Source organism: Delphinapterus leucas, chromosome 12 (assembly GCF_059928025.1).
Source record: "Delphinapterus leucas isolate spDelLeu-1000000601 "Yukka" chromosome 12, BTC_Dleu_Yukka2, whole genome shotgun sequence".
Lineage (NCBI taxonomy): Eukaryota > Metazoa > Chordata > Mammalia > Artiodactyla > Monodontidae > Delphinapterus > Delphinapterus leucas.
The window spans coordinates 96317276-96337959 of NC_143140.1; the positions used below are offsets into that span (position 1 = coordinate 96317276).

The 20684-nt window shown below is 43.3% G+C and overlaps 1 protein-coding gene across 10 annotated transcripts in view; it reads left to right on the forward strand.

The window, feature by feature from the left end:
* The window catches only part of FAM120B (family with sequence similarity 120 member B), an 82418-nt gene that overhangs the window by 19041 nt on the left and 42693 nt on the right, over window positions 1-20684 (forward strand). For 8 of the 10 annotated variants that reach the window (XM_089922273.1, XM_022561493.3, XM_089922272.1 and 5 more), the window contains 2 exons: window positions 10583-10684; window positions 17326-17498. In XM_089922273.1, coding sequence (XP_089778399.1) covers window positions 10583-10684; window positions 17326-17498 — 275 coding nt within the window. Of the gene's footprint in view, window positions 1-10582; window positions 10685-13362; window positions 16633-17325; window positions 17499-20684 lie in introns of those variants that run through there. The other 2 variants (XR_016395287.1, XM_089922274.1) reach the window with 2 other exon arrangements.

Sequence of the window (20684 nt, forward strand, 5' to 3'; positions counted from 1 at the left end):
ATATTATTGAAATAATTTTTCTATTTTTCTTATGTGGTTCTCTGCCCATATACTCTTTCTTAACATGAATGATGGCACATTGACTCCGATGATTAAAGAAAAGATATCTTCATCATGAAAAAATTTCATGTATTATTTTTAGAGTATTTTGTTAAATGAGGTTAAAATATATAAACTTCATAACTTAAATTTCCTACTTTGTTAATGCAATTTATTGACAGCCACAGAGATCACTTTATTAGATAACCACAATAACAGGAAAATTACTCAGATTGAACTTATCTTCACAACTGACCTTCACTCTCCTTTTTTCTTTCTCAACTTTTTGGCTTTCTACATGAAGTCTACATTGTTAGGATGTAAACGTAAAAAGCTGCTGTTGCAGGTTTATTTATAATGAATATAATAAAGCGTATTCTATGCTGTTTGCTTGGCTTGGCTTACTATTGCCCATGCACCTAAAAGAGATGTCTTTTCTACAGTTGAGCGTGGTGTTCTATAAAATGCCAGTATTGCGAAGAGGGCTATGAGAGTCTTCCACCGACTTTCTGTCAGCTTGTTCATAGTTTTTAAGAAAAGAGTGTTGAAATCTCCAGATACTGTTGTGGATGTTTTTATTTATTCCCTTCAGTTCTGTTAGTTTTTACTTCAGATGTTTCTGAGGTTCTGTTATTAGTGAATGGTATCAGACAAAGCTGGCTTTGTCTGATACTAGTATACACACCCCACTAGTATACACACCCCACTTTTCTTATGATTATGGTGTATCTTCTTTCTGTCCTTTTACTTTTAAACTATTTCTTTATATTGAAAGTATGTCTCTTTTAAGCAGCATATACAGTCTTTCAATCTCTGTCTTTTAATTAGACTGTTTAGGCCATTTACACTTAATGTACTTATTGACAGTACATGTAATGTCTTCATGGGTTTAAGTCTTCATTTTGCTCTTTGCTCTGTTCTTTCTTCCCTTATTTTCTCCTTTTCTGACTTCTTTTGGATCAATTGAGTAATTTTTAGTATTTTGTTTTATATTGGCTTATTATTGGACTTGGATTATTAGATTTACCTGTTTTTGTTTGCTTGTTTTTTTAGCAGTTTTTATAAGGTTTATAATATATGTCTTTAATGTGTCACAATTTGACTTCCGTATCATATCACGTAATGTGTATTGTAAAAACCTTACAACAGTGTACTTGCATTCTCCCTGCTATTCTGTATATTTTTAAAACTTTTAAAATGATTATATACTCAAGGGAGTTGCAAAAAATAGCTCATAGGGTTTCATGTACCCTTTACCCAGCTTCCCCAAAGATGACATCTTATATAATAAAGTACAATATCAAAGCCAGGAATTTGACATTGGTACAGTACTATTAACTAGATCATAGACATTATTCACTTTTCAGCATTTTGTCCACCCATTCATTTGGTATGTGTATAGTTCTATGCAGTTTTATCCCATGTCAAGGTACAGGAATGGTCCATCACCACAGGGGAACTCTCTCATGCTGCCCTTTTGTACCCTGCCCTCTGTCCCTGTCCCCTGGTGACCACTAGTCTGTCCTCCAACTCAACATTTTGGTCATTTTGAGAATGTCACATAAGTGGAAACATAGTAGGTAACCTTTTGAGATTATGCATATGTTTTAAATCCCATAACACACGATTCTTATTTTTATTTTAAACCATGGCTTGGCAAACTTTTTTGTGAAGGACCAGATGATAATAAATATTTTAGGCTTTGAGGGCCCCACAGTCTGTAACAACTGCTGAGCCCTGCTGAGCCAAGTGCCATGGACCTACATCCAGAAGGGTGTGGCTGTGCCAGTGAAGCTTTATCTAGTTTTCCCATGTCACAAAATTTGAATTTTATGTCATTGGTCTGTGTCATGGAAAATTCTTCTTTTGATAATTTTCCAAGCATTTAAAACAATATGAAAAGCATCATTAGCTTTCAGACTGTATAAAAGCAAGCAAGCCAGATTTGGCCTATGAGCCAAGTTTTCCAACCCTTCCTTTGAACAGTCAGTTGTCTTTTTTTTTTTTTTTTTTTTTTAAGAATAATTTATTTTTTTTGCTGCGTTCGTCTTTGTTGCTGCGTGCAGGCTTTCTGTAGTTGTGGCGAGCTGGGGCTACTCTTTGTTGCAGTGTGCGGGCTTCTTATTGCATCGCGGTGGCTTCTTTTGTTGTGGAGCACGGGCTCTAGGCCGTGCGGGCTTCAGCAGTTGTGGCACATGGGCTCAGTAGTTGTGGCTTACAAGCTCAGTAGTTGTGGCTCGCAGGCTCTAGAGCGCAGGCTGAGCAGTCGCGGCGCACGGGCTTAGTTGCTCCTCGGCATGTGGGATCTTCCCAGACCAGGGATTGAACCTGTGTCCCCTGCATTGGCAGGCAGACTCTTATCCGCTGTGCCACCAGGGAAATCCCAGTCATTTGTCTTTTAAAGGAGTTAATAGGTGAGATGAGGTCTTCTGTGTGCACCATTTCTGCTGCTCTTTTTTTTTTTTTTTTGGTACGCAGGCTTCTCACTGTTGTGGCCTCTCCCGTTGCGGAGCACAGCTCCGGACGCGCAGGCTCAGTGGCCATGGCTCACGGGCCCAGCCGCTCTGCGCCATGTGGGATCCTCCCGGACCGGGGCACGAACCCGTGTCCCCTGCATCGGCAGGCGGACTCTCAACCACTGCACCACCAGGGAAGCCCTCTGCTGCTCTTTATTTCAGAAATATAATTCTGCTGGATGTAGAATTTTAGGTGTTTTTGTTGGGCACTTTCAGGGTGTCATTCTGTTGTCTCTGGCTTGTGTTTCTCATGAGTTGACGATGGTCCTTCTGACTGTTGTGTCCACAGGTTGTAAGTGTGTGTTTCTCTGGCTGTCCTTAGGGTTTCTTCTTGATTGCTGGTTTTCAGCCACTGTTTAAGCTGAGCTTTGGAGTCGTTTCCTCTCTGTTTATTCTGCTTGCAACTCTTGAGCTCTTTGGGTCCATTTCTATTCCCTATTGACTTAGAAAACAACATTTCATGAAACGGTGCTCAACTTTTTCTGTCTCTCTCTCACGTATCACTCTGGGCCTTCAGTTACGTGCCTGGTTCACACCTCACAGTGTCCCTCAGGCACCAAGGCTTGTTTTTATGCCTCTTCTCTCTGTGATTCAATTTGGGCCACTCTTGTTGTCATTTTCGCATTTCCAGTGTCTTTCCTCTGCAGTGTCTAATCTGCTGGTAACCCATCTGGTGAAATTGTCATTTCAGATATTGTGTTTTTCAGTTTTTTAAAACAATCTTCCATTTCTTTCTTCCCTGTCTTCATGTTTTCCTTTAAATCCTTAAACTTGTTCACAGTAGCTGTTTTCAAGTCCTTGTCTACTAATTCCGTCATCCCTGTCATTGCTGGGCCTGTGTCTGTTTATTGACTTTTCCTCCTTATAATGGGTCCACATATTTCTGCTTATTCTGATGTCCAGTATTTTTTATTGTATTCTAGAAGATTTTGGATCTGTGAAGGGTCTTGATTTCTGTCCTGTCGGGCAGTTCATTTACCTAATCCTTTCAGGGCTTGCCTTATAGGGAATTTCAGGAGGTAGAGTGGCCCTGCTCCTGAGGCTGGGCCTTCCTGGGCTGTCACCCTAGTGCCGGTGTTTGACAACGTCTCTGCACACTGGCCGCAGGGGCCCCTGGGTCGGGCAGCAGGGTTCCCCATGGTTGTCTTGTCTGGCCTCACTGAGCTTTGCCCTGGACCCACCAGGACCTCGAGCATGCTCCTTTGCAGACTTCTGGAGCCCTCTCTGCACGGCACCAGCTCCTGGTTCTGCCTGCAGCCCCTGCTGTCACGACAGCCTCGTCCTCTCAGAGAGTGGCTTGTTCTGCCAGGCTCTCCCGCCCTAGGTTGCTGTCTGCACGGTGCCTCAGGGTAAAAAGTGTCCACTCGAGAATGCGGTGGCTTCTAGAGTTGTTGAAGACGGGAGAGTCGTCAGCACAACTGCCCTGTCTCAGCCAACCCCACCCTCCTCTAGTGTTCCGGGTGCTGACGGCATTGAGTGCTAGTGTGGTTCTTGTTCCTTTTTTGTGACTGTTTTCCCCTTGGAGAGTTTTATCCTGCATGTTTATACATTTTTCTCCCATCCATATGTCCGTTTTCCTTTATTGGAACTGCTAAGAGATGTTGCACTTCCTGGTCTGATGTTCTGTTTCTTCATCTTCTACTTCCTGGTTTGTTTTTGCTGCGTTTGGGTAACATTTCACCACTCCAACCTCAGCTTTTTTGGAGAAGTGTCCCTCTCTCCCTCCTCTCTCCATCAGGGCCTTTCTCTTCTCCGTCCTGAAGCTCCTCCTGGACCGTCAAATTCCTGCTGGAAGCCTCAGGTTGCTGGCCTGGCTCCTGTTCTCAGTGGCTCTGTTGGTGGGAGGCCATCAAAGCTGGGTTTGCCCCCTTTATCCACAGGTGATTTCATTCACTTGCATTGCTTTAAAAACCAAATCCATGTTGAAAAATACAAAATTTATTTTTCTGGCTCAGACCATCCTTTTTTTTAATTTTTTATTGGAGTGTAATTGCTTTACAATGTTGTGTTGGTTTCTGCTGTACAACGAAGTGAATGAGCTATACATATACATATATCCCCGCCCTCTTGGACCTCCCTCCCACCCCCCATCCCACCCATCTAGGTCATCACAGAGCACTGAGCTGAGCTCCCTGTGCTATACAGCAGGTTCCCACTAGCTATCTCTTTTACACATGGTAGTGCATATATGTCAGTCCTAATCTCCCAATTCGTCCCACCCTCCCCTTCCACCCCTGTGTGCACATGTCCATTCTCTATGTCTCCGTCTCTATTCCTGCCCTGGAAATAGGTTCATCTGTACCGTTTTTCTAGATTCCACATATATGCGTTAATCTGTGATATTTTTCTCTTTCTGACTTACCTCACTCTGTATGACAGACTCTAGGTCCATCCACATGTTTACAAATGACCCATCCTTCTGACCAGTTCTCTTTGTCCCTCATGCCCTTGAAAACCAACTCCCCCAGATTCCTCCCTTATGCCATCATCAAAATTGATTTCCTCTGAAGAAGCTTTGTGCTTTTCATTCTTAAGCTTATTACAGTTCGTACTTGCGCCCTGTTCACATGCGTGTTGTCCGGTGGCCCTCCTCCCCACTAGGCTGAGAGAGCAGGGACTGTTCAGGGGGCATTTTGCCACACCTGGCAGATTTCTCAGGTGAGTTAGGTGACCGATATTATGTGTGTTGAGTGTGTGTTTAAAATGTTACCTTTGGGCTTCCCTGGTGGTGCAGTGGTTGAGAGTCCGCCTGCTGATGCAGGGGACGCGGGTTTGTGCCCCAGTCTGGGAGGATCCCACATGCCGTGGAGCGGCTGGGCCCGTGAGCTATGGCCGCTGAGCCTGCGCGTCCGGAGCCTGTGCTCCGCAACGGGAGGGGCCACAGCAGTGAGAGGCCCGCGTACCGCAAAAAAAAAAAAAAAAAAAAAAGTTACCTTTTCAGGAGTACTTGCATTTAGCAAGGCATTCCTTAGAAAAGGATTACCCTAATGGTTGAATTTCAGACATGGGAGGGAGAGCGATGGTCTCTCAAATCCCAACTAGGTAAGCAGCTGTCTCTAAGCCCCGTCTGACTGGCAGGCAGGAGCCCACTCGTTTGGAGTGAGGTTTAGAATCAAAGTTGCCTTTAACTCCACGGTCATCGACTCTCAGCACTAGGGCTCCTGCAGGTGCACAGCTGTGGACGCTGGAGGTCTGAGCCAAAGCACAGCACCGAATTGATGGCTTCATACTTCAGAGTTCCTAGTTATGGGCAAGATTTGGATAATGGATCTGTTGGATACTCCAGTTCATCTGGAATGTTGGAGGATGCCTCTTTAGGGAGTGGTTGGTCGCTGTCACTCTTACATGTATTTTATATAGTTGAATATATGGTATTTAGACAGCTCAATGGCATCATGGCCAAAAGTAGGGAGAAGCCCTGAAATCAACTCAGACCTCAGCCCATCCTTGGCTTCATACCCATTCTTACCGCTGATTTTAACTCTGTCTCCATTTTTTAGTCTCCCTAATGATAAGATTAGGTTAAATCACCATAAAACTTGATATATTTTAGGAAATAGAAGGAACTCAGAAAGATGCAAGAAGGCAGATTCTGTTCTGCTCTCCTCCTCTTGTCTCACTGGTTTGCAGCTCTGGAGAAGAGCCCACGCCTATGGCAGTCTTTAACAGTTAAGGTTAACTGTCCTTTTTCCTTGTCATTCTCTCCTCGTTTTCACTTAGCAGACACATCTGGGAATCCATGGGAGTTGCAGGAGAATGATAGTCTTGTGATGGGCGGTTAGGGAGTCATGTCATCCGTGTGGCACCTTTACAAAGCGCCTACAGGCCATCAGCTCATCCAAGTCCTAGAGGTTGACCTAAAAGGTGACTTTTTTTTTCAAATGTATACAAAAAAGAATGGGGAGTTTTTCTATATTTTTAAGGACTAAAGCCGCACATAATTACAGATTAAACCAGCAATATAAAAAATATTACAGGATCATAAGGACATATGTATACTTTTTAAAGCCTGGAGGATTGTTATCAAACTTGAAAGTACAGTACTTGAGCGGTTAAAGTTGATGTTGCTTCTGCTCGTTCTCTTTCCCCTCCCAGTGCTCACAGACCCTCCAGGTTGTGTGAGAGGAGTGGGCACTGCTGGCAGTGTGTGTTGGCATAATCAAGAGTTTTTATGGGAGAGCGGTTGGGCATGTAGACAGTTCCACAGTTTTGCTCCCAGGGGAAAATGTCTTAGTTATACTAGAAGCTTTTATAAAGCAGTATAATGTGTCTGTCCTTTGGGAATAGCAGAAGAACAAGTTTGATTATGCTACTTTTCTGTTTTCCGTATAAAGTGTTATAGCGTGAATAGAGAGTAAAACTAGCAAAGAAATTTTACTTGAGTTTTTACTTTGCTCTTTTGAACTCAGAGCCTAGCAAATTGAAAGTTCAAATGAGAAAATCAACCTTTTCTTTTAGGAATTACCAAACTCAATTTCCTCTTCTCTTTTTCTTGATGTGTAGGTATTTAAGAAGATTATTTTAATTCAGACAAACCAAATTATTGCAAACATTTCTGCTGTTGTTTCAAAGTGCATACCAGATTAAAACCTCTGAAATTACGTGGTACCCCAGAGAATGTGCTAAACTATAGGATTTTCAAACAAAATGCATTTATTTTTATTTTAAGAAGATTTCAGGTAACACTTTGCATCCGGCTGTGGCTTTTAGAAGGAGTGGGGAGCTGTAACTGTGTCTGTGGTAGGCATAGTCTGAATTAACAGTGAAAATGCTTCCAAATGAATGTTTAGGTCTGGACAGAGACCTTATCCAGACTACAGACTTACTCTGCCATGTTGATAGCATTTTCTAGCTGCTCTGCACTGCCTTTTTACCCTCTTCTGGCAGAAGGAGGAAACAAAGGCGTATCGAGGGTCTCTGTCACCAGGCAGCTCACCAGGTGAGGGCAGGACGCAGAAGAACCTGCAGACACCTGCCCTCCACTTCGGAGAAGATGCTTGTTTTTATCCCTCTTTTCCTGTATCCTTCCCCACAATTTATAAAATGTTGTTTAGGGAATGAAACTTCAGATCAGCAGTTCTGATTGAACTTTTATCCTCTGGCTAGTTAATTTTATTTGAAAATTAAGAGTTTCCTATTCAAGGCTCTGTAAGTAGATAGCTGTAAGTACTGCATTTTAAGGAACATAGTTTGTTGTGCTGAGACCTAGTCAGTTAAACTCATCAGATGTCAGTTAACCATTTTATTGTAAAAGCAAAAGCTTCCCTTCTTTTGTTAATTAAGAAATACTTTGTAATTAATATTCACTTAACCCTCAATGGTCTAAATTATGGAGAAAAGAGGGAATTTGTTGTCAGTGCTGGTCTAAATAATGAGGAAAGAGGGGATTGGGCATCAGTGGTGGTCTAAATTTTGAGGGAAGAGAGATCTTGCTGTTGGTGCTGGCCTTGGGCCTGTTTCTCTGCCGGGCCTGACGCAGAGGTGAGCTCACAGCTCCTATTGGGCTCTCTCGATGGGCAGCTGTTTCCTCCTGGATTGCAGCTGAACGACTGATGCTGTGTGGCATTTCTCTTGGAATATTTGTCCAAAAGATGACTTCCCTGGGTCTTAACAAGAAAGGAAATAACAGAAGGTCTGTCAGGTGTTTTTATTTTATTTTATTTCTTTAATTTTTATTAATTTATTTTTTGGCTGCGTTGGGCCTTCGTTGCTGCGCACGGGCTTTCTCTAGTTGCGGCGAGCGGGGGCCTGCTCTTTATTGCAGTGCGCAGGCTTCTCATTGTGGTGGCTTCTCTTGTTGCGGAGCACGGGCTCTAGGCGCGCGGGCTTCGGTAGTTGTGGCACGCGGGCTCAGTAGTTGTGGCACACGGGCTTAGTTGCTCCGCGACATGTGGGATCTTCCTGAACCAGGGCTCCAACCCGTGTCCGCTAGCATTGGCAGGCGGAGTCTTAACCACTGCACCACCAGGGAAGCCCCTATCAGGTGTTTTTAAATAAAGGATACCAGTGCCCAATGTGAACCTATCTTTACTTTCTTTGTGTGTTATTTAGAATTAAAACTTTGAGGTGTCAACTCTGAACCTCTGTGCTGTGAACAGTTTTAGATGAAAGATGGTCACTTGCACGTGGTGTGAAGTGCGGTTTTGTGAATGTTTCAGTGATTCCCCAGGAGTCAATGGGCAGGCTAGGTTCATCAATGGCAGCCGTTGAGTGTGAGTTACTAAACCTCCTAAGGTTTGTCTCTTGGGATGAGTAGGACAGTATTCACTCAGTTGGCTGTTTTTTGGGGTTTTTTTGCAGTACGCGGGCCTCTCACTGCTGTGGCCTCTCCCGTTGCGGAGCACAGGCTCCGGACGCGCAGGCTCAGCGGCCATGGCTCACGGGCCCAGCTGCTCCGCGGCATGTGGGATCCTCCCAGACCGGGGCACAAACCCGTGTCCCCTGCATCGGCAGGCGGACTCTCAACCACTGCGCCACCAGGGAAGCCCTGGCTGTTTTTTAATGTAATGGAAACCTAGGCCAAGAGGATTATATAGAAAGTGGATTGTTTTGTTTTTAACAACATCAAGAATACTTCTCATATTTTCTTTCTTTTTAAAAATTTTTTGGTATGTGTGAAATTTAGACTGAGATGAATTTGCTCATTAAACTTAACAGTTAATGAATATTTGCTCTGGGCCTTGTTTTATATGAAGAAGACACAGTTCTTGCTCTGGGGAACTCACAGTTAGGGTGGGCAGCCGTGGGAAATATGCAGGCATATGTGGGACTCTGGCCAGAGAACTAGGGGAGGGAGGCATGGGGTGCTGGGGGGTGCAGGGGCAGGCGCTGGCCCCACACTAGAGGGACTGATGCCTAACTGAGAGTGAGGGAAAGGGAAGGGGGGAGTTCACCAAGTGCCCGTCAAGGGAAGTGGGCCTCTGCGGGGTGGGTGGGGGGGGCGGGCAGAGAAGAGAGTGCGGTCCAAATGCAGAGGTAAGAAAAGACAAGGTGAGCCTGGGGATCTGGGGGGCTGCAGCTGAGTGGAGCACGGCACGTGAGCCGGAGCTGTGATTCTCCAGGGTCCCGCAGCGTCAGCCGCCCGGGAACCGGTCACTACCCCCAGAGCAACTCAGGGGCCCTGGGCGATTGCTGGGCTCCGAGGTCCACACTTTCTTCTGGTCCCTGGGTAGCTATTGGGGGATCTTAATTAGAAAGAGTGACCGACCTGGTCAGATTTTCATTTTTAAAAAAGCAAAACCCCAAAAGCCCCATTGACATGGAGAATGGCTTGAAAGGGGATGAGACTGAAGAGGAGCCTGCTTTCACCAGGGCAGTGCCGGCGTGAAGGGGGAAGGCCAAGAGTTCCCCTTGTGGGCCCCAGGCCAGGGCTGGTGTGGTGAGGGCCCTGGGGGGGACAGGGTCTGGAGGCCGCAGGGGAGCCAGACGCTGATGGCTTGGAGAGGCTGAGTGAGAACGCTGAGTAGGACAGGCTTCCGCCACCTCCGCTTTGCTGAGGATGGTACAAGAATGGAAGCCACCTGAACTTCTGTAGCAATTAATAATCCAGCAACAGACAGAAAGGCCTTTAATTCTAGATTATTTCTATCAGCTTTCTGAATTGTCTGACATAACAGTAGTCTTGATAGTCACGTAAAGTAGTGAATTTAAGAACAGAAAGGGTGTCCTATTCCTCCAGTTCTCTGTAAATGTTTTCTGGAATGGTGGGAGGGTGGGAAGGAAGGAAGGCAGAATGCTGCAGGAGTCATCTCTGTGGCTGCCTCTCTGCCTGGTAATCACTTACCCAGGTGATCCTGCCATCCCCCCCACAAGGTTATCATTCTTGTTGGAATGAACGGATGGCCGTCAGATCAGAGGGTAGGGGGCCCACTGCTGGAAGCCCAAGGCCTCTCAGTGACCTTGGATGTGAGAACTCACTGTGCTCACCAGCGTGGAGTTGGTCCTGGCCAATGTGGGTCTGGTGCAGTGTTAGCCTGGTGATGAATTGGCACTCACGCATGTCCACTGATGCAGCTGTCTTTACTCAGGTGGTGCCAGCGCCTGCCCCACTGTCAAGGAGTGGTTTGTGTACTCTGGGAACCCACTGAGGCAGCCGGACCTCGTCAGGCCTCTGCAGATGAGCATTCCAGGTACAGACAGCCCTGATTGAAATAAATCATTGATTTGTTGATGTGATGCAAGTCCAGTACTGATCTCTGTGGAAACATACTTTTCCAGAACTGTACACGTACTAATTTTCATTTCTACCGTGGGTCCCAGAGCAATGTATCTAATAAAGTTCTAAAACACCTGAGGAAAGGGCGTTATACCGATTTTCCCGGGGCCAGTCTGCCGAATCGTCCTGCCTCGTTCCCCTCCCACTGCTCAAGGTGCATGCGGGGCGGGGGGTGGAGGGGGGGAAGAAAGGTCGTCATGGGTTGGGCCCCAGGACCTGACGCCTGGCCGTCACTCAGTGAAACCCACCCAACTAACAAGGCTGGGTTCTTGCTACTCTGTTTGAGTCAGTTCTCATCTTGTTCCCACCACTGAAAGTGGGCTTGAGGAACTGGGGAGGGGAGGCGAAGAAAAGTTATTTTAACTGGAAAAAAAGTTTTTTCAAGGGAGGTATCTTAAAACACATAATGGGAGAGGAGGAAAAAACAAAGTTCTCCTAAAAATTAGTTGAAGTAAATCCTTCCTTCCTGTGAGTTCTTAGTATCTGAAAAAGGTCAAGCATGTTTGTAGGAGATAGTGTTTTACATACAGACAGCTGAAGAAGAGGGGTTTAGGGTTTATTTTAGTGGCCCTCGTTAGTGTTTTGGAAAACAAATACTTTTCTAAAACTTTTATATTCCGTTTTTGTATGTATTAAATTCTCTTAAGTCACTATTATTTTCTATCACTCAAGCCTATAATTTACCAAATAAGGCTTGAACACTGCAAAACATTTTGCTTATAAGTGGAATTGTATAGGGAGAGAAGTTGAAGGAATATTTCCTTACTCTCTCAGTTGGTGAGTGATATACTCAGACCTAAAAAGGTGCTTATCACAAAAACAAATTAAGATGAACTGACATTTGGTTTTACAGCAAGAAGTATTTTTAAAGGATAGCCAAAACCGTTTCCCAGAAATGTTCTGCTATATATGTAATTTTCATTTTATAGGATCTTTCCAGAAATAATGTGGAAAGTGATTATGATAGTTCTCTTCCTCATTTGAATTATAGAGAATATTTGGTTATTCATTATTATGAGTTAATTTTAGAAACCACTCCATATAAGGTTTTAATAAGCTCTAGAAGTCATTCATTTATCAGAGAGACTGCTTCTGGGTCTTGTGAACCACAGGTTTGTGCGTGTGGCACACCCAGACTGCAGTTGGGACTCTGCTTCCAGAAGGAGCTGGGGATGGCACGTCTGCCATCACTAGGAAACTGGAAATGGGATCTTGAACTTTTGTTGCAGGTGGTTTAGATGAATTACTCTGTTCATGCTTATGTTAATAGTGATACAAGATGACAAGATTTTTATATAAATAGCTTTCTATATCCATGAGGAAAAATGCCAAGTGGTTTTAGACTAAATTGGAAAATGGACTAGCCAATTCCTGTCTCAGGTGTTTTCCATCCTCACCCTGACATGTGGGAGTAAAACCAGTGGACTCCTGCTGCTTGATCCTCACCTTGGCAGGCCCCTTGTGCACAGGTGCAAGGTGTCCTTGCTGCCTGATTAAAGCCATCCTTTCCAGCCAGGCCAGTGGCGCTGCTAGAGCTGTTGCTTTAGGGGAGACCGTGTCTGATCCTTCTTGTTCTCCTGAGATGGTGCCATTAGGTTGGTATCATGGATGTTACATTTTCAGTGAGTCTCCCCATGTAGTGGCCAATGTAGAAAAAAAGACTTTTTCCTCTAACAGCACACATGATTTAACACTTGCTTTCTTAAATGGTGGAAATAAAAAATAAATCAGATGTTTTTTAACAAAGTAGAAAGGAGACAGAAGGGGAGCAGAAAAATTATAAAGATTACCTAAAAATTAGGTAAGAATTAAAAGGGGGAAAGAATTATAAATGACCAGCCAGGGAGCAGAAAAATTAATTTCATTACTGGTATATTTTATTCATGGAGCTCATTTACATGCATATATTCTATCCACATCCCCATCTTTATGTGTGTGTACATATACACACACCCAGATGTACTAGCTATATTACGTTTATAATTGTATAGATATTACATTCCACTTATCTTACAATATGTCACGAAAGATGATGTTCCTGGTAACACAAGAAGGGTGTACCTTGAAATTTCGCTTCCTTTCCCCAGACGACCCTTACAGGATCCTTACGTCCATGTGTGTTTGTTCATTCATCACACTTCACTTACGGATGTTCTGCATTTTGTGGTGTCTTGGACCACATAACAGGGAAGCATTTGAAATAGCTTTCTAGCTCTAGAACTGGAGATTCTTCTTTAGACAAAGTGTAGATGATTTCTTTTTTCTTCACAGAGCCATTTTTTAGTCATAATAAGCATATCCTTATTTTACAAACCTAGGAAAGCTGATTGCACGTATCTAATTGGTAATTTGTGTGTCTGTTGGGGTGGCCAAAAGTTCATTCGTTTTTTCCGTAAGGTGGCTCTAGTAGCACTTAGTTATCTTTAACTTCATTCAAAACAGTTTTGTTAGATTGTATGTGACAGCTGTCATATCAGCATGCGTTTAATAAAAGACTTACCAAAATTGGTGAATTTTTGTGTAGCCATTTTAACATTGAAGATGGAAGAAAAAAAGCAACATTTTTGGCTTATTTTGCTTTATTATTTCAAGATAGGTAAAAATGTAACCGAAATGCAAAAAAAGATTTGTGCAGTGTATGGAAAAGGTGCTGTGACTGATCGAATGTGTCAAAAGTGGTTTGCGAAGTTTCATGCTGGAGATTTCTCACTGGATGATGCTCCATGGTCGGGTAAACCAGTTGAAGTTGGTAGCGATAAAATCGAGACATTAACTGAGAACAATCAACGTTATTCCATGCAGGAGACAGCCGACATGCTCAAAATATCCAAGTCAAGAGCTGAAAATGATTTGCACCAGCTGGTTATGTGGATGTTTGGGTTCCACATAAGTTAAGCGAAAAAAACCTTCTTGACCGTATTTCCACATGTAATTCTCTACTGAAATGTAATGAAAACGTTCCGTTTTTAGAACAGATTGTGACAGGTGATGAAAAGTGGTTACTGTACAATAATGTGGAACGGAAGAGATCGTGGGGCAAGCAAAATGAACCACCACCAACCATACCAAATGCCAGTCTTCAACCAAAGAAGGTGATGTTGTGTATATGGTGGGATTGGAAGGAAGTCCTCTATTATGAGCTCCTTCCGGAAAACCAAACGATTAATTCCAACCAGTACTGTTCCCAATTAAACCAACTGAAAGCAGCCCTCGACGAAAAGCATCCAGAATTAGTCAACAGAAAATGCATAATCTTTCATCAGGATAACGCAAGGCCGCGTGTTTCTTTGATGACCAGGCAAAAACTGTTACAGCTTGGCTGGGAAGTTCTGATTCATCCTCTGTATTCACCAGACATTGCACCTTTGGATTTCCATTTATTTTGGTCTTTACAAAATTCTCTTAATGGAAAAAATTTCCATTCCCTGGAAGACTGGTAAAAGGCACCTGGAACAGTTCTTTGCTCAAAAAGATAAAAAGTTTGGGGAAGATGGAATTATGAAGTTGCCCGAAAGATGGCAGAAGGTAGTGGAACAAAAGGGTGAATACATTGTTCAATAAAGTTCTTGGTGAAAATGAATAATGTGTCTTTCATTTTTACTTAAAAACTGAGGGCACTTTTTGGCCAACCCAATAGAATGATTTTTTTAAAGTGTTGTTCAAGAATCAGTGAGTAAACTTAGTATTTCTTGGCTATGTAAAGATGTTTGACTCACTAGAATCTTGCAGATCATCTTAGAAGACTATTTTATAAAATGAAATGAGGTGGAGTGGTATATTTTATGACAAGAAGGGGCTATATTTGACTCCTTCCATCATTTGGTAAACAACTATAGTGAAGTTTTCTTGTTTCAGCTCCTCTTAACATGTACTGTTGAAGGTTTCCATCTTGACACTTGTTAATACAGGTGAAAAAAGTGTTGTCACATCTTGGAGGTTTCTGTGGGTGGTAACTGGAGGTCACCAACCTGCTCTGTGGGTGAGAGCATGTGCTCCTCGTGAGGAGATGCTGTCAGGGCCCCAGCCTCTGAAGTCACCTCCCTGATGTTGTGGATTAGAATAAATGGATTTAAAACCTCAGTCGTGTTTTTCTTCCATTTGTAAAGATAATTGGAAGCTTTGTCAACTAAATGTTACAAATACACGTATGAGTCACAAGCCAGTGGTTGAATTTTGCACTGACTGCTTTTTATACCTAATTCACTGTATTTTGAATGTATTAGGTAGAAGCAGTATAACACTGTCATTTTGCAAGCATGAAGTTAGCTCATCCATGGAAGTTTAGAGTTTAATATATTGAGATGTCAACTCATTCTAGTCTGTTTATATCTGAATGAATTTTTTTACTTATTGTAAATAAGCTACTGAAGTTTATCCAACCAGAATAAAGATTCAGTTTGCATGTGAGTAGTCAGCGTTTTTTATTTTGTCTTTTTTTGGCCAGGGGTGCTCTTTCAAACAGAATGCTAAATAAATATTCATTTAAATCAGACTTATGAATTAAAACCTTCATAAGTAAACTTGAGACACAGTGTATGCAGGTTAATTTCTGGAAGTGTCACCTCTCTCGTTCTCAGAGTGCACACAAACCAGTTTTATGGTTTCTTACCCTAGGAATATACAAGGAAAATAATCATAGGATAACTCTAAAACCCAACGATTACATTATTTCCGTATAGAAAGCACACAGAAATGCCATGGCTTAGAGTGTAGGAGTGTATTCATTCACTCGTGCATTTATAGCTGTAAAAGCACACTCCGGACCATTGCTTTGTTACCAGTGGGGCATCCAGCAGCCTCCACCCTGGGGTGGGTCCTCCCAGGCATCTCAGACAGTCTTCCAAGTTGTCATTCACAGAAATGACCACTTTCCTTGTCCGTCTGCGTGCCCCTCCAAGGGCTCGGTTGCTCCGAAAAGCCTTGAGACTTTCCTGTCTGTCCACGGATTCAGGCAAAAACCTTTGCCAAGTGACAGAATTTGGTTTTTGAAACTGATGTGTTTCAGAGGCAGTGTATTGTAGTTGGTGACCTACAGAGCAGATCACCTGCTTAGATCTCTGGATTGTTCTTTGGAACATCTCAGCTGCCCATGGAACTCTGGGTAAAGTGTAAGGGCTACCCTTGATCTTTTCTGGCAGAGTTACACAATTTTCTCATATTGTGAAATATTTTTACTTTGCTATTTTCAACTATTTAAAAAATGTGAAAGTCATTAATAGTTTATGGGTTGTACAAAAACAGACAATGAGCTGGATTTTGCCCACAGGCTGCTATTTGCAGACCCCTGCAAGATGATTGTTTTCCGGAAAAGCGTGTTTCTAAGAAGGAATAGCTGACCCTGTGATTCTCTTGGAATAATATTTCTACCTTAAAGACTAGTGCCATTGTTTTTTTTTGTTTTTGCCAAAACAAAATTACCTTCATTTTCTTTCTTCCAAGGGAAAAGATGATTTAATAAATAATGAAAAAGTATTTTGAGGAGGAGGGAACACTTCAGCCATATCAGAAATGCAAGTGACTTTTGCTGGGCTGTTTCACTTCTGATGGTGGGAAATACACACCTGAGAATATTGAATGACATTGTGAGAAGCATAAACAGGAAAGGGGAAGAACTTCCTTTTTTGAGTCACTTAATTCTGATACCATTTGGTTAGTGAGTTTTGTTTTCTTAGTGAAGCTGTGGGATGGTTAGGTCCAGCCGTCCTTGCACTTGAGGATGCCTTACAGCCACAGGACCTACAGAAAGTCACAGCTGCTGCTCTTGGCACGACCTGGCCCAGCCCAGGCCTGGCCCCTCTGGGCAGAAGGAGCAGGGCTGCTGTGTCTTCCTCCAGACTCATGCTGCCATTGATGGTGACTTGGGTAAATGAGTGAGAAGTTTTTCTTTTCTTTGATTTTAATAGTTTAAACATATATATGAAATGTAGGAATAAAACACAAATTTAGTAGAATTTTAATATTTTAGGAATTTCTGTTTAATAGTTCTAGGGATGTGCTTTCCAAAGCTTGGGGCTCACAGGTGCCCTGCTTATCCCAGTCTCTAGTTTGTTCAGTGCAGACTCCCAGGTACTTTACCTAGCAAAGCAGAATTTCTGCATACAGACTCCAGGAAATGTATTTTTTACAATTTTGGCAGCTGGTTCTTTTGCACAATGAAGTTTGAAAACCACTAGTCTGGGGAAATAACAGCAAACTAACAGCAAATAGGTGGTGTTTCCACCAAGCACCCCATCGCAGCTGTGCTGTGTCTCACGCCCCAAGACAGTACAGCGAGCAACACGGGTAGGAAAAAGCCCTCTTCCCCCACAATGTAGCCATTTAAAAAAAGAAGACTGGTTTCAGTGAAATACATATATGCTGACCTTTTAGGGTTTCTGCTTGTTTAAACCAGGAAGTTCTGTTCATGTTTATTTCCAGTTGCTTTATACTTTAAAGCCCAAGGGTATCGGGAAGGGAAGAAGTTAGTGCCCTTTATTCCTTTATTGTATTTCTGCAGACGTGTATTATAACCTGCTACTGCAAAGAATAACGGTAAATGGACTTTCCTCTAACTAGGGGGAACGCCTAGTTTGAAGCTACTGTGGCTGAGCCAAGAGGCAGGACTACAGGCCCAGCGCTTGGACACACTCCTGGCCTGTTTTGACCTTTCCTCCTCGCGAGAAGAGCTGCAGGTGGTTGAGAGCCCCTTTCAAGCGTTGTGCTGCCTCCTGATCTACCTCTTTGTGCAGGTAACCTCCTTTCCTGTCGAAGCTGCTGCTGGCACCCCTCACTCCTGGCCCTCGCCTTTCGTGGGGTGTGGTGCTCTGGGATGTAGCCGTGGGTCGGTCCCCTGCACCATCTCTGCCCAGTGTCTGTTCCATAAACTCCAGTCCTTCGAAATGCTCGGACTCAAGTGAGGGCGTACATTTGAGAAGCCCCGTCTGCTGCCGGACTAGAGGTGGGCTGCACCTGAGTGTGATGGAGACTTGAGGCGTCTGACCCGTGCAGGAGCCCGGTTGCACTTTGCTCACGCTTGCTGAGCTTTTTGGGCTCTGGAGTGTTCCTGTGTCCCTGTGTGGGTGGTGGTTCCTGTTGGTGGGGTTTCACGTAATGGTGAGAAGGTCCAGCACTGCAGTCCGGCTGACCTGGCTAGAGTCACAGCTCTTCCCAGAAGCACAGAGCTACCAAGGGAGACTACTTCAACTTTCCTAAGTCATCTAACAAACGTTCGCTTTTCAACCTGCGAACGGGATCACACCTTCTTCGTGAGGCTACTGGCCAGGCATTCTGTAGAAGGCGAGAAGTGTCCTGCACAGGTGCCCAGAGAAAAGCCCACCAGGGTGGTTGTCGCTGTCAGCCACCCCCACCCGCGGAGCTGGGCCACGCACGGGGTGGAGAAGGCCACAGCCACGCGTGGGGAGGCGCCACCAGCTCCTCGTTCGTGCGGTTTGTTAGTTTATGCAGGGAGCTTACAAGGGCCACTGAAAACATTCGCCTTTTATTAGTTTCCACGTGCATGATAACGTTGGGACGCCTCAACAAAAGAAGGGCTTAAATACCTTCCATCTCCTACTTCCCTTCCCCAGCTGAACTGTTTGCACAAGTCCTTTGCCATCAAGTGTCTGTTTCTTTAGCCATGTAGACCTTCTCACCAGCTTTCCTGATCCCCAGCAGCTGTCCCCTCCTCTGGTCTCTGTAGGTGATAGGTCTGCGTCTGCTTTGCCGTAACTATCAAGTTTTCATTCGTCTGGAATAGAAAATTATGTTTCTATTTTTCAAACCTGAATTCATTGTCTTTAAGAAACTTATGGTAGAATTACATTTCAGGGGACTCATATACTGATTTTTCCTTTCTAAAAGTCCTCTGTCATTTTATAGCTAGTCCTGTATTTTGCATTTTGTACAAACGTGGTATATATAGTTAAATCACCCTTAGAGATTTTATTGCTTCTTTATTGGTTTCACATGCACCAGTATCAACTTTAGTTTTGAGTAGAATTTTCCTTTATTTGCACCAGACTCAGCAAAGTGTAAATCAATAAATGATGGCAGGGTTATTTAGTATTTAAATGTAAAAATATATTTCTTTTTATATTTTTACTAAATGTACATGCATATATTGTCAGTTAATATTTTCTGTCCATTGTTTATGAATCTACAGGTGGCTGAGGTGGACCCATAGAGGGAATTGGGAAGTGGTAGATGACCAATAGCTGAGTTTTCTCCTTCAGAAAGATCAGTGCTTTTCTTCTCAGTACTCCTTGTGAACATACGGATAGTGATGCCATGTGTTAGCGCTCCTAGGACTACGTTTTGCATTATTCTTTTCCAGCAGTAGAGATAGGTCCTTGAACCCATTCACAGTCACCCGATACAGCTCTGCTTTCTTGTCAGCTGTGCAAGTGATCGTTAGTTATGAACATCCACTTCCAACAGGAAAAAAATTCCAAATCACAGAACAGTCACTTTACATCTCATATTTATATAACCCTGAAGCAAGACAAGCATCAGGAAAACTTCTACTTATACCTTCTTTACACTAGTAACTGCCCTTTCAGTGAACATCTCTTTAGTGTAAGTAAGTCAGCATGAGATAGACTCAGTGTTGGTTTGACTTGCAAGGACACATTCAAATTGGAACTTTTTAAAACTAGAAAACAAATTGACACATCAGCGTTGTCCCTCAGATCAAAAGGTACTGTACTGTGTTATTATTCACGGGGATAACTTCTCTCAGGATTAATAAGACTAAAAAGGTAATTTTTAAAAAATACTGTACTTTTATATAGTTAAGCTTATATTAGATGTTTTGATATGCCATACGGGTTAACTACATCCTGTTCAGAGTACAGAACCTGTAGAGAAACAAAACCCTCTCTTTTGTTCACTTGGATTCGTACCTACAAGTGAGCAGCATTTTTTATCAGAGGCTTATCTGAGAAGCTTTCCTGGGAGTGTAAGTTTGCATCATAGAAACTTTACATATTTTTTATAATCTATACTGGAGCAAATACTTTATAATAATAATATCCATTATGCAAAATTCTAAAAAATTGGTATTACTAAGACTTGCCTCCTCTGATATGTTATAGATTTGTTAATTACAAAGGTGGTGGCAGAGTATGAAATAGGTTAACTGAAAAAAATAGGACATGAAAGAGTTATTCCTTTCTCATAGGTAGTGTCTTTTAAAATCAGCCTTCTGCAAAAGATGCTAATGGCAAGAAGCAGAACTAACTGTATGCCAACAAACCTGTCTGAGCAGAGAGAGGTGAGGGTTTATGGGTTTAAAAAAAATACTTTCTGCTTGGTCTTGCTTCTGTGGATTGGGATCTTTTTTCTTGGTCACGAGTGCTGCACGTTTGTAGATTTCATGGTTTTTCCCTGAAATAATTACAGCTGTCATTTATACAAAGGCAACAACTATTTTGGAGTAAACATGGAAATGGATAGTGACGGGACCAGTGTGGCATTTGGTGGCAGAGCCTTGTGACCCTGTGAGGAGGGTGCAGAGGTGTTGCCGATGGCCGGGCCTGGTGCCGTCTTTGATCTCCATTCCCTCCTCCTTTCCAGGGTCCGTCTCTTTCTCCATATCTCTGTCTCTCCTTGCTTCTCACTCACACTTTGGTTAGACTCTTTGATTCCACAAAGGATGGGAGGGGACTCATATCTGGGGAATCCTGGTTTCCTTTAAACTGGGATCTGAGGACACAGTTGATGTCTGGGGCTGGCAAGAGTGGGTGTTTATCCCAGCTCTGATCACTCTGGCTCAGGCCAGCTGTGGGTGCTCTCCGTCTGCAAACCCCTGAATTGTCAGTTCTGGAAATATGTGTCAAAACTTGATGACCTGTGTTGCTCCAAGACTTAGACTTGGTCATAGCTCAGGCTTTCCGCAGGCGCTCTGGAGCGTTCTGCCTTGCTAGTGAGTAACAGGC